The 14343-nt window shown below is 33.9% G+C and overlaps 2 protein-coding genes across 3 annotated transcripts in view; one reads left to right on the top strand and one right to left on the bottom strand.

Annotated features, from left to right (window-relative positions):
- LOC126884640 (tektin-3-like) overlaps nucleotides 1-10715 on the top strand; it is a 26352-nt gene extending 15637 nt beyond the window's left edge. For both annotated transcript variants that reach the window (XM_050650704.1, XM_050650706.1), the window contains exons 6-8: nucleotides 1666-1888; nucleotides 7923-8077; nucleotides 9249-10715. In XM_050650704.1, coding sequence (XP_050506661.1) covers nucleotides 1666-1888; nucleotides 7923-8077; nucleotides 9249-9459 — 589 coding nt within the window. In that variant the 3' untranslated portion in view covers nucleotides 9460-10715. The remainder of the gene's footprint in view (nucleotides 1-1665; nucleotides 1889-7922; nucleotides 8078-9248) is intronic.
- LOC126884649 (cytochrome c oxidase assembly protein COX11, mitochondrial) lies at nucleotides 10703-14343 on the bottom strand. The gene is made up of 3 exons (XM_050650716.1): nucleotides 13872-14343; nucleotides 13637-13804; nucleotides 10703-10889 (listed from the first exon to the last, which is right to left on the bottom strand). The coding sequence occupies exons 1-3, from the start codon at nucleotides 14250-14252 to the stop codon at nucleotides 10737-10739; spliced, it is 702 nt and encodes a 233-aa protein (XP_050506673.1). The 5' UTR covers nucleotides 14253-14343; the 3' UTR covers nucleotides 10703-10736.

Raw genomic sequence — 14343 nt, 5'->3', positions numbered from 1 at the left:
TCACGTCGAAATATTCTATTTGAAATTTGGTGAATATGAATCTATTTTTCATTGGCTATAACTCTGGTTCTGCGAGATATAGAGACCTAACGCGTACACCATTTTTTTACATTTTTATAAGCTATATTTTTGCTAAGAACGTTTTTTTCAAAAAAATACTTACTTTTTGAGTTATTTGCGAAAAACCGTCTAAAAATGTGGTTATTTTGTTGAAAAATGACCATATTCACTCGCAAATAACTCGAAAAGTGTTGACTTGGCAAAAAAGCTCTATAGAACAAAAGTTACTTAAAATTAGTCAGTTTATCCATTTCCGGACTTACTTTGGACATTTATTTTTTCACCCCCAAGAGAGGGTAAAAGTCACCCCCAGGGAGGGCAAAAGCACACATCGGCACAATATCACTTTTTTTCTTTGACATGTAAGCTATACGTATGCCAAATTTCATGTCAATCCAAGCGGTTCTTTAAAATTTAGAGCAAAAACCGTGAAAGAATGGACTACATAGACGTAGGATACCTATTAACACTAATAAGTTTAAATTTTTATGGCAATTTTTGTTTCTGCGTTCAACAATAAACGAGACTTGCCATCAACATTAAAACGCATCTCTATTGTCAGACTGTATGTGTATATAAGAGGGATCATGAATAGCATCATCCTCTTCTAACTGTCGTCAGAATCATCTGGCACTGATCTTATACTAATATGTATTTTCACTTTTACTAGCTCCATTTCCATAAAATCTATTTACGCTAACCTGATTTAGTTCCTGGGCGTGATTTTATATTATAAAGTTGCCTGAAAGCAACGTGTCCGTTTAAAACTTGATTTGTTATTCTAATTTTATACGTACTAATTATTGTAAATGAATTATTTATCTCACAGTTCTATTAAAAATTAAGAGAACTGTGCGTTTAGAAATGGTATAGAATGACTAGAACTTACAATATAACTTTTACCGCACATGTAACAAATGACTGACGGCAACATATCTGAAAACTTTTGGTACGAAAACTCGGTTTAATGTACTGACATCGGGAGTTGTGCGATCACATTCATATAATGTGTCGTTGACTACACAATACGCACTTTAAAATCACGAAAAGGCAAGAGATTAGTTTTCTAACTCAATTTAATTTCGGTGTTGCTTGAAAGCAATACTATGCAATATGCAATAGGGTTAAATAGTGTCCCTACATATGCAAAGCATCGTCGGTTTATTGTGCTTATATGTTTATTTATTTATATATACCCAATATATAAAGAATGGCTAAGAGGCAAGTTCCTGGAACAAGTATTAAAGGAAGACCAAAGAAGACCGAGGTTTATTAAAGTTGATAATGATGGCCATATCAGTTGATCGGGCGAGCTTCGAATTTGGCTGATAGTCGATTGTCGATTTGCTAATATTAATAGGTTTGTTCGTAGAACGATCAGCAACCGTTGCCAACCATCAGACGCATGCGCGTTCATAGTCTACGAACGCTAACTGTTAACTGCGCAACGCTAACTGTTAACTGCGCATGTGTCTGATGGTTGGCTTGGCAACGGTTGCTGATCGTTTGGATCGTACTACGAACAAACCTAATGTAAATTCAATACGATCATTATTAAATTAAACATATACAAATTATTTTTATCTATGGTTATATTTGTTATAGGACAAGTAACACAGTGACTTGGGCAGAAAACAGCAACAGAATCGTGCAAAGATCCCAATCAGAGCGAGGAAAGTCAGCCCAAATGAGATCCGATATCGACAACTTGATCAATGCCTGTGCTCAGGAAGTGTGGGATGCTTGGAGTAATACCAACAATGCACTAGCGAGAAGAGCAGCAGAAACGTTAGAAATCAAAAGCAAATTACAAATGCAATTACACAAAGTAAGTATTCTGTAAGTCAGTCCTTCCAGAGATCATCTGCCATCTATTTGTATCTCGTATCCTTTGTTTCCATTTTTTATTTGCAGCTTTTTCTATGTTATACAGAGTGAGTCACCTCTAACGGGACGGAAGATTACAGCAAAATGGTAAAAGATTTGAAAAAAATTTTAAATTAGTAGTTTGTAAGTTGATAAAATCTACATTTCAAAATTATTTTGAAATATACAGGGTGTCCCAATAAATGGCGGCGTATCAAAGTTATATTTTTTCTTATGGAACACCCTGTATTTTATTGCATTTTTAATTGTCAGCAAAAAATAAGGTATAGTTTCATAAGACTTCCCTATACCTATGTACAGAGTGTTCTGAGTTATGGTGACTTTTCTTAAAATGTAAAGTTTTAAAAGAAGGCTTATTCTCAAGGTATTTAAGAAATTATGAAAAAAATACTTTTACATCTAAATAGTTGGATATTGGTTGAATGTATTCCATGATTAATTATTACACAATTATTTACAGGGTGTTCAAATTTATAGTTTCATTATTGGATTATTCAATGTGTCATATGATGCTTATTTAAAATGGAACACCATGTATATTAATACACCATTACACTAAACGGAGTCACCTCTTTCGAATGGTATATGGATTCTTATACCTAGGTCTAATAGTTTTTGCGTACTTTACAATTATTTAAATTCTTAATCTGTAAATCGAGTTTTAAAAAAAAAGATGTATCTCATTGTATGACATCGTCATTTTATGACAGTACGGTCTGGTAATTATCAAAAATGTAAACTTCGGTGTATGATATTCAAATTTAATTGTTCCTAAAAATGAATAATCACGTTATCTACGAAAGAGTAGACATGGTACTTTGCATTGGGGAGTGTACTTTCTTAAGTTTACGCTCAAAAGTATCCTAATAGACATTTACATCCAAAAAAGGACGTTTTTGAGAGATTTCAATAGATTCCGTGCTACTGGTAATGTTGCATACGAAAAGTTAAATAAAAATAAACCAGTTATTTGTGATGACGCACAGTGGTTCCAAATACCGAAAACCTGGTCATGAACCTTTAAAAGCGTATACTGTTTATACATTTCGGAAATTACTTTCGTTCTTAGGGGTTTTTGCATCGCTGATTGCGAATCTGACATTATTTTTTCTGAAAAACAAAATGGCGGATCCAACATGGCGGAAAGAAATTGAAAACAACAATTAAAAGGGAGAACTTTTTATAAAATTTGGTAGGTTAAGGTCGCTTATTACAAATCTAACATTACCTTTTTTTAAACAAAATGGCGGATCCAATATGGACGAAAGAAATTCGAAAATTTTATTTTAACCGCATTTTTGTTTAAAGTTTTTTATTATAAGGGACTTTTGAAACTGCTGATTACCAATAGACTTTCTTTATGAAGTACAATATTCAGAACCTATTACTTACGTAGAACTGCCCATACATACTCAACAATCGCCAAAATCATGTAATATGCGTCATTTCCCACTTTTGTATTCAAACAACTGCCAGCAATGCATAGGCAGCTAAACCAAAGTGATTCTGTATCTCCTTACTATATATTTTAAGATTAGTAAACATTAGTGGCAGAATTATGAAGAATTTTGTACTTTTTGAATGCATCTTTACAAAATTTTAATTATTTAAAGTATGTTTTCACTATTTATGCATTAACAAATTTAAGGCATTTATTGTTAATAAATGTTGATTTAACTTACATCTTACATTACTACATACTTAAAAAAGAAGAATCTGCTTTACAGCGATAAAATTGATAAATATACGCGTTCTTTTTCACTTTCTCTGTCGGCCAAAATAACCTCGGATATGGCTCACTTGTTACTAAGCTGTGAACCAGAATACATCCAGTCTGATCCTCATACCTACGTATTATTACTCTACAATAGTATGAGAACACAACTGTAAACATGAAAATCCCTAAATAGGGACTTTTTTCGCGTCATGACCACGTTTTCAGCATTTGGAACCACTGTGTGACGTCAAGGAGCTTGATGTCCTGCTTTCTGTTACGGAAAACCCAAATACTAGTAAAGAAAACATTTCGGGTAAATTGTAAATCAGTCGAACGACTGTTAGAATCCTTAAGAGAAACCACTATTATCCGTATAAAACTCAACTACACCAGTATTAGACCAAACAGGATTATGATAAATATTTAACTTATCGTTTATGGACTTTAGACTTTATAGAAGATCCTGATTTTTTTTGAATGTATTGTATGCAGTCCAATATACCTACTTTTCATAATAATGGTCTAGTAAATAGACATCATTTTCATTTCATTATGATACACTAAACAAACATTTATTTCGTACTGTTTAAAAATCGAGAGTGACTATAAATATTATTTTTAAAATCACTTTACCGTTTAAGAAAATTGTAAATTGCGCAAAAACTATGACTCCTAGTTATAGAACATCCCTCTGTACCATTCGAAAGAGGAACCTGTGTTTAGTATAATAATTTATTATTATACATGGTGTTCTATTTAAAATAAGTATCATATGACACATTAAATAATCCAATAATGAAACTGTAAAGTTTAAACACCCTGTAAATAAATGTGTAATAATCAATCATGGAATACATTAATTATAAAATAATTACCAGACCGTACTGTCATAACGTGACAATGTCATACAATGCCATTATGTAATTAACTACATCTTTTGTTTTAAAATCGATTTACAGATTAAGAATTTAAATAATTGTAAATTACGCAAAAACTATGAGATCTAGGTATAGGACATCCATATACCATTCGAAAGAGGTAAAATTGTTTAGTATAATTATTTATTAATATACATGGTGTTCTATTTAAAATAAGCATCATTTGACACATTGAATAATCCAATAATGAAACTGTAAATGTTGAACACCCTGTAAATAATTGTTTAATAGTTAATCATGGAATACATTCAACCAATATCCAACTATTTAGATGTAAAAGTATTTTTTTCATAATTTCTTATAAATAACTTGAAAATAAGCCTTCTTTTAAAACTTTACATTTTAAGAAAAGTCACCATAACTCAGAACACTCTGTAGATAGGTATAGGGAAGTCTTATGAAACTATACCTTCTTTTTTGCGGACAATTAAAAAATGTAATAAAATACAGGGTGTTCCATAAGAAAAATGTAACTTTGATACGCCGCCATTTATTGGGACACCCTGTATATTTCAAAATAATTTTAAAATGTAGATTTTATCTACTTACAAACTACTAATTTAAAATTTTTTTCAAATCTTTTACCATTTCGCTGTAATCTTCCGTCCCGTTAGTGGTGACTCACCCTGTATATGTCTTTGTCCTCCACATCACTCTATTCTCCCAGTCACCTTCTCAGAGGTTTCTATCTATCAGAGGATTTCATATGTACGTTTTCCATCTTGTAGCAGGCAGGCCCGGCCCTAGGGATTTTGCCGCCCTGGGCAAGATCAGCAACCGCCGCCCTGGGCAAGATCAGCAACCGCCGCCCCCCTTCCCTTGGTAGACCCAAAAACAAAAATTTCAACATCGCTCTTAGTTTTCGGAAAGCTATCACTTAATGCGTTAAAGGTTGTGTCTATAATTTTTAAATAGAAGTAAACTTTATAGCGTGTCTCTATACCTATGTACGTGTATACTTTCATCTTCAGCCTTATAGCCAAATTGTCTTTTCACTTTCGTCTCTCTTGCAATTGCTGTGCCTCCGATTTTCATATTCTCAATTTATAACTTTGATACTGGCTCTTTTGCGGCTGTCAAATAGCCCTGGAATTTTAAATCACTTCTGAGAGACTTAAAATGGATTTCCGTTTTTTAAATAAACTTACAGCTTGATACACTCGCATATCAATACTCTGCAGTGATTGTGCAGTGCTGACTACGTTGATGTGGAGTAAAATTTCATGCCATATTACCACAGAGCAAAGAAGAGTAAAATCACGGATTTGATTTGCCAAACAGCTTGCCTCATAAGCAACAATTTTATCGTTGTTTTTATTGACATTGATTTCTACAAGAGCATTGTAGATTTCTTCAATTTTGTATCTAATGGGAAATGGGAGTAATTGCATAAATTCTACTTTCCCATCTAATTTCGAACAAAGGTTAGAAATATGATGTTTCAGTATAGCCCCACGATGAATAGATGCTGATGAAAAGTTGTAAATTTTTGTCAGTAAAGAAAAGAGAGAAACTGCGAGGCTTTAGCAGCATCATTTATGACTAAGTTGAGTGAATGGCTAGCACATGGGACAAAAAATGCTCTAGGATTCATTTTCAAAATTCTGTTTTGAACTCCCAAGTTCTTCCCTTTCATGTATGCCCCATTATCATACATCATACCCTTGTCCTCTCATATCTTCCAAAAGTATTCACAGTTCATTCAGTTTTTTCAAAATAACTTCTATAAGTCCCAGGCCAGTGGTTTTCAGAACAGGCACAAATCCAAGAAAATGTGCTTTAATTTCAACACTTTGTGAACAAATCTAAATCTACAAAACGTATAACAGTAGTTATCTTTTTCACTCCAGCAATATTAGGTGTATAATCTAAAATTATGCTATAATACTTTCATCATCATCATCATCCAACCAATTAACGTCTACTGCTGAACATAGGTTTCCCCCAATTGTTTCCACACTTCACGGTTTTGTGCTGATTGTTGCCAGTTTTTACTAATCCGCCTGATATCATCTGTCCATCGTGTAATACATTGCTGAGTTAAAAAAGTTTAAAATTTTATTTTTGATTTGTTCATGGCGAAGTTGAATAATTACGTTTTGGATACGTTTTCCCGAGTAGTGATGCTGCTTGTTACTACCATTCGTTGTTTTCCTAACTCATAATATGCTCTTGTAAAACAGAATCAAATTATCCAAAGAGCTCAACAAGCTTTAAAAATTACCATGGTTGCGATTAAAAAGTTTATCAGAATCGCCCCTCAATGGAAGACACTGTTGTGCTAAGAACTTTATTATCGATACAAGTCGTTCTATTACATTTTATAACTTTTTGTGTTTCTTCGTCTATGGATTTGCCCGATTCTAGTCTAATAAAATTGATAGTTCTACCCACTGTCGCTGTGACTGTAGATGAGCTGGAGACTTAGCGTGATCTGGCTTAGCAAGTACTTTTGATCCCACTATTCTTATACGATGATGAAGAAGGCGGTGTTGTCGAATGAACAATTGTTATTGTTTCACTTTTTAATTCTCGTTTTTACAAAGGCATTTTTGCCGCTCTTGTTTATAATGTTGATTTTTTATATTAAAAACATAATTTATTATTTCTTCAATTTCAAAAATTGGCTTTTCAAAAATTTGCCGCCCTGGGCAGCCGCCCAGTTCGCCCACCCCTGGGGCCGGGCCTGGTAGCAGGTCTTCCTCTCCGTCTTCTTCAGTCCAATATTCTTTTTTGGCCAACGTACCAGTGCTGGGCTCTGTTTTCCAACTTTTTTTTGTAATTGAGCATTCTATTAATTGCATATTTCCTCTCTTCTTATTTTATCCTCTCTGGTGATTTGTACTTATCAGAAAGTCCATTTCGACTGTTCTTATTTTATTTCGTATTGATGTTATCATTGCGACACTTTCGCTCCGTATAGACACTATAGAAAGATCCTTTTTTTGTTTTCTTTGGTTAGTGTTGTTCCGTTTAACTCCATGGAGTGCTTTCGTGGCTTGTTTTCCCCGTGCTATTTTTATTTCTATACCTACATTTCATACAAGTAGATACAATCTCGGCTTATCATTGAGCCTAAATACTTAAAGTCTTTTATAACTCTTAATAGTCTCTTCTACTTCTACTAAACTTAACTTGGATCCGAGGTTGCAGATGTGAACTTAAGAACTTATATAATTTTTTTCATATAATTTCTTTATCGCTCATTTCGCAATCTAATGTAATCTTGCAAATTCGTTAGAATATTTTTTGGATTTAATGTGAGTTTGGTCTGTGTTATCAGATTTCGACATAATTCAGCAAAAAAAATAATTTTTTAGGTACAGCAAGAAATATTTGACTTGGAGAAAAACATTGAACTTTTAAAAAAAGCTATCGTTGATAAAAGTAACCCGATGAGAGTTGCCCAGACGAGATTGGAGGCCAGAAGCCATAGAAAAGAGATAGAATTGTGTAGAGACACTGCACAGGATAGGTAAGCTGCACTACACAGTAAGTTCCTAGTTGGCAGATAGACATACATTAACAGACAAAAATATTGCATATTACAAGTCAAGTTTCTTTATGACGCGACTATTTTGTTGTATAATGTATTGTTCGTCCGATATAACTTTTCCCATGCGTCACGATTCATTTTCAAACAAATTAAGTCAAAACATAAAGTGAAACGAACGTCGATGTGTATATACATTTTGTATACTGTATACTATAGGTATACTACACACATCGGCGTACGTTTCACTTTATGTTTTGACTTAATTTGTTTGAAAATGAATCGTGACGCATGGGAAAAGTTATAGCGGACGAACAATATACAGTATGGTGCAAATGAACGGAATACATTCGTTATTTCGTAAGCCGGTGAATTTAAGAATCCCGAATCAGGTCGACTGACGTCATCTATCTGGGCGTAATGATGTAATCGATGATTTTTTTAAATGAGCATAGGGCTAGCTCATTTGAAAGGTTCTTCAATTCTCTATTCAGTAGTATAACGCGATCAGCGCGTGATATGGTTACTTCAGTCAGGTGCCGTTCAACAGAATGGTTCCTAGCCGAGTTCTATCCTCTTCGATAGGCAGCGAATGTGTTAAATCGTTGATTGAGGTATTGGGGGTTAATACCTCAATCAACGGTTAAATTCAATGTTCAACGTGCCACCCACCTGCCTGTTGGCAGTTTGAACATTTAATTTAAGCGAAAAGCAATGTTAATTTATTAAATAAACATTTTTTTCTATTTTATGACAGCAGTAAAATATATTTTGAATTAAATAAATTACATTCATTCTTATTTTTGAGTCAATTTAATTAAAAAAAAATTAGAACGCCCTGTCTACCTAATTATGATAATGTTTATTTTACAGAATAGATAATTGAATAACCTTTAAAATGAGCTAGCACACGACCCCTATTCTCATTAAAAAAAAGCCATCGATTACGTCATCACGCGCAGATGGATGACGTCACTAGAATGATATATATGCCAAAAAATCATAAATTAAAAATAAAAATCGATCTGTTTCAGAATTTTTCCTTCAAATCGCCGGCTTACGAAATAACGAATTTATTCCTTTCATTTTTTCCTTTGGAGACGCAACATTTTGTTAATATGAAAATAATTAATGTCTTAAAAAACCATTTTAGACTGGTGTACGAAGTAAAAGATCTTCAAGACAGCATAGAAATATTACACAGAAAATTGCAGGAAGCTGAAGCCCAACATCAGCAGCTACTAAAAACTCGTTCTACCCTAGAGACCGATTTACACAACAAAGTCAATTCATTATTTATAGACAGGGAAAAGTGTATGGGCCTACGAAGGTCATTCCCTATTACAGCTACGATTAAATATTAATTCTGGAAGTTGGATCAGTAGAAAAAATAAGATGTTTGGTTCTGGCACTTTGAATAATCTACGGCGTCATGTATCACTAGACCATACGCCATTTTGACTGGTTGCAGTATGCAAACTGTGCATTAGTGCAAATATTAATGCACAGCTTAGCATTAAAATCGACTAATGTTCTAACGCCTTATCGTGTCTTTCGATAGTTCTCCACAGAATCTTTCAATCTCTTTTTCGCCAGCCTTTTCCGTCAGTGCATATACATTGTCAAGTTATGTAGTTTACCTTTGAGTCGCATGGTACAAATTCTGTCTGATATTGGTGTAAATGCGATAATGGCTTTTCGCAGTCTTTTGGTTACTAAAAACCTTACTCCACTTTCAACTTCAGTTCGTTTCCAGAGTAGTTAGTAAGAATTTATTTTTACAAATTGCTCCCTGGCTTTTCCATCTAATTTCCTGCATTGCCAATATTTCAACTACTATTGGCCAAGTTCTTCTGCCATACCTACTTATCACAGATCCTGCCTTTAAGAGGGTTCGCACATTCCAGGTTCCAAATTTTAAATCCATAACCATTTGTCTTTGCTGAGTTCATTGTTGTGAGATCCATCTGTTTGTTCCATTAGCCATTGTAGCAGCAATCGAGTTTTACGAGGAAGGGTTGTTAGCCCTTCACTCAATCCCCTATTCATAAGAGGACCAAGGCTCCATTCTTCGTCAGCCCTGACACCACCTTCTACTGGGGGGTTGGTTACCCAATATCCCAGTGGATTTGCTCAGGTTACTGGTGTATACTAACTTGGAGATGAAGATATGAATTGAGTAGGAGAGGCTAAGTGATGCCAACAGGATCATGTATTTGCATACAGTAATTAATTTTTGCATTTATAAAAATTACTATACCAACAGAAGGCTTATTATTACAAAATTTGTATATAAGAAATTGCTCTAGTAGGTAATAAAAAAATCTGTTATAAGACAAATGGTTTTTGGTATAGACAATAATTTTCAAAAAACTGTTATCAAGGTAGAAATGTTGGAAACCAGTTTTATATATCATGAAGATTGTGCAAGAGTCTTAAATTTAGGAAAATGGCTATTTGTCTAGTGATGCATAACTCGGCCCACAATAGGATATTACAAAATGTTTAATGTTTAAAAAATCCTAGCTAAAGTACCAGTGACAAAAAAATATCAAACTCCACATGCAACTGCACACACTAAAAATAATTGTTTAATAAAATAATAACTTAATAAAAACAACGGACTTTTATTTCCTAACTATTATTTAACAGTATTAACAAATGTAGGTAGAGGTAGGTTCAAACCCTCCTTAGCTTCAAAAAATGTATACGATAATGTTATCTCGTTTACAAATTCCATATATGGATCTTCAGTAATTTCCGGATCTATATAAAAAAATACGGGCATATCCACCTAAAATTTAAATAAAACCTCTGTAAGCTTTATTTCAAAACAGTAAGAGATTAATAATGTCTCTTACTGGTATATTATTGTATAGAAAAGCCTTTTATAATGTAATTAGAAAGACTCTGTGCAGTGGCGTAGCTAGCATGGATGACACCCGGGGCGGTAATGGATGGTGTCACCCCAAATACTAAAAATAAAGATTGTTAAAATTGACGAAAATCCGATAAACGTATGTTTTGAATAATGAAAAAATTAAGAATTATAGTTAATGAAATTGTAGTAAATAGTATATAATTATATACTGAATATGATTATTCAAATTACTGAAAATGATTAAAATATTTTTTTTTCTAGTTTTACTAGCGGTAAAATTTGAAATCACATATTCTATAATTTATGTTTTATGTTGCTTCATGTTCGATAGTTAATAAACCGAGGTTATTTAGCCTTGTTTGCGCCATTGTTGTTCGAAAATAATTCTTGATTAATTTTAGCTTACTAAAACTTCTCTCACTTGAAGCAACCGATACACAAATAGTCTTCTTCTTCATCTTTTTGTATAGACATGACTCTGTCCGTTTTTTCAATGTGCCTCTAGTAAGTTGTCGTTCCATCGTTTTCGTGGCCTTCCCACTGATCGTCTTCCTATTGGGGAACCGTCTCTCGCCGTCCTTACTACTCTGTTTGTTGTCATTCAGCTTATGTGGTCGTTCCATTTTACTCTTCTGTTTTTCACCCAGTTATTAATGTTGTCCATCTTGCATCTCTGTCGTATATCTGCACTTCTAGCTCTATCCCATAGTGTCTTACCATCGATTTTTCGAAGTGTTTTCATCTCCGCTGTTTCTAGCATTCTTTTTGTCCTCTGTATCAGGTCGTGTTTCTGCCGCGTATGTCATTATTGGTCTGATGACTGTTTTGTAAATTCTGCCTTTCATTTCTTTTCCGATATTTTTATTTCTCCATATTGTGTCATTCAGGCAGCCTGCAGCTCTGTTTGCTTTATTCACCTGATCTTCCACTTGGGTTTCGAGCTTTCCGTAGCTAGATAGTGTGATGCCTAGATATTTAAACTCCATGACTTGTTTTATTATCTGAGATCATCCAGCTCTAATTTACACTTTATTAGATTTGTTGTTATAACCATGCACTTAGTCTTTTTTGGGGAAATTGACATGTTAAATTTTCCAGCGGGTATATTAAATTGGTTCAGCATACGTTGTAAATCATCTTCACTTTGAGAGATTAGTATTGCGTTGTCTGCATAGCAGAGTATTGTAAGTTGATTTTCTTCCATTTGGCATCTTTTTTTTGTTCTTACTTTTTTTATTATTTCATCCATGATCAGGTTGAAGAATAGAGGACTGAGGGAGTCTCCCTGTCTTATCCCATTGCCAGCTTCAATTGGGTCAGTTAGTTCTTCATCTACTTTTACTCTTATTTTGTTGTTCTGCTAGATATTTTTGATCGTTTTAATTATTCCTAGAGGTACCTCTCTTGCAAATGGCCATAAACAATTTTAAAGCGACCATTAAGTTTGAGAGGGATTCCATGAAATCCCATTCCACAATTAATTTTATAAAGTCTACAGCCAACCATTTACAGGCTGTAATGCTGGCCGCTTGTCTTCTGAGCCTTGGTATTTCTAGAAGGAGGTCTGCTTCTGATACTTCTTCATGGTAAAAGTCACAAAACGTTGAAACAGCTAATTTCAACTGTTCACTGTTCGTCAAAAGCAAAGCAAGACACAAGATCAAAGTCCATGAATGGACATTGATCTGGTTTCGAGTTCAACATTGAATAGGTCAAAACATTCTAACAATTATTTTTGAAGTTCGGCTCGAAATGTGAGTCCTGTATCGGTAGCTAACTCACCATCCATTCCTTATTTACGTCGAATTCGTTTTTCGATGGGAATGTCGTCGTCCTCATATTTTTTCGCGGCAAATTCTATTGCCTCATCTAGATTATGACCACGTTTTTCTTCAGTATAAATACAAAGCGCCCCTATTCTGGTCGCTGATTGATCAAAGGTTATGCTTTACTTTACAATTCAATCTGACAAAAAATTATTTCTCTTAGTACATCATTCCAAAAGAAATGATGACATAAATCCTCATTTGAAGCAACAACAATCAGAATGTTCTGTCAATACTTTAACTGCAGCATAGTGAGCACTCCAGCGCGTTGTGGAAAGTTGTTTAATAGATTCTTTGCTTTGTTTAATAAGCACTTGCAAGGAGCTAGTGGAAGCAGAAAAAAAATTGCCTCTACGGTTCCGAAAAATGTTACACAAGATGAATTTTGTGCAAAAGAGTGCTGGCAACATAAACTAATTAAATGATCAATACATCCAACGAAAATGGCCTTTTTGTTTTTTGCTCTTATAATACCAACCCGGTTCAAGACCCCGGAAAGACCATCTAAAAGATGGAGGGATAGTTGGTCTCTTGGGTGTCACCCCCGAAAGGGTGACACCCGGGGCGGACCGCCCCCTCCGCCCCACCCTAGCTACGCCACTGACTCTGTTGGGGTTATGGAATAAAGAAACTATCCAAGACTTCAAAACATCTAGAATCTAGTATATATATGTAAGTAACACTTGATATATCAACATTAAGATAAAATTAGATCTTAACAGAAAACATACAATGGAGAAAATAGGGTCGTTAGATAGTTTTTTGACTAGCCTTCAAATCAAATCGCAATACTAAATACATGATAGTTAGCAAGCAAAATGAGATAATAAGTACCTGTTCATGAGGATTTAACATTTGTTCTTCAAAACAAAAACATTGGATCTTATTAAAATACTGCCCTGCCTCAAATGGAACCACATTATATGTACTAATACCTACTACAGGCATATCTGTGGGATTCATCGCAGTGTAGAAAGCCAAAGCTGTCTCTCCTGGATACACCTGTGAAGTACAAAGAAATCAATAATAAATGTGTGTATTATAATAATCAAATAAATCATACTCATACAGTTATCTCTGATTGTTGGGGTTTAAAATTCCATCTCATACTGGCTGCAGTATCAGCATTAAATTTAATCTTTAATGGTTTTTGTTTTACTGCTGACATGGTTTCTACTTTTTCTGCATCATGACCCGTGGACACTGTTCCTCCATAGCTGTATGCTTGACAAAATAGCCTATATAACGGCACTGCGGCATAACTTAAACCTACTGTTGCAACTCCTGCAGCTGTGACATAATATAGAGTCGATCTTATACCCCGTTTTTTAGTTTCATTTGTATTGTTAGAATAAAGTCTTTTAAAATAATTATTTCTTGCATTATTCCTAATATTGATGTGAATACTTCTATTAGCTATAGTTTTTACAATGTTGAATAAGTAAGTCATATTTAATTTTCATTTAAATGTTTTTATTAATCATGTTTATTTCACTTTCACTTTTATTTTTATATTATTTTTATTTTTAACCTGAATTTCA

This window comes from Diabrotica virgifera, chromosome 5 (assembly GCF_917563875.1).
Source record: "Diabrotica virgifera virgifera chromosome 5, PGI_DIABVI_V3a".
In the NCBI taxonomy this organism is placed as follows: domain Eukaryota; kingdom Metazoa; phylum Arthropoda; class Insecta; order Coleoptera; family Chrysomelidae; genus Diabrotica; species Diabrotica virgifera.
Note: the sequence above shows the minus strand (reverse complement) of the source record. Positions and strands in the feature narration are given on the sequence as shown.

Coding starts and splice junctions, on each gene's coding strand:
- LOC126884649 (XM_050650716.1), bottom strand. CDS start 14,252: ATGACTTACTTATTCAACATTGTAAAAACTATAGCTAATAGAAGTATT. Junction 13,805..13,871: donor CCCAACAATCAGAGATAACT/GTATGAGTATGA, acceptor TGTACTTCACAG/GTGTATCCAGGAGAGACAGC. Junction 10,890..13,636: donor TGTTAAATCCTCATGAACAG/GTACTTATTATC, acceptor TTTAAATTTTAG/GTGGATATGCCCGTATTTTT.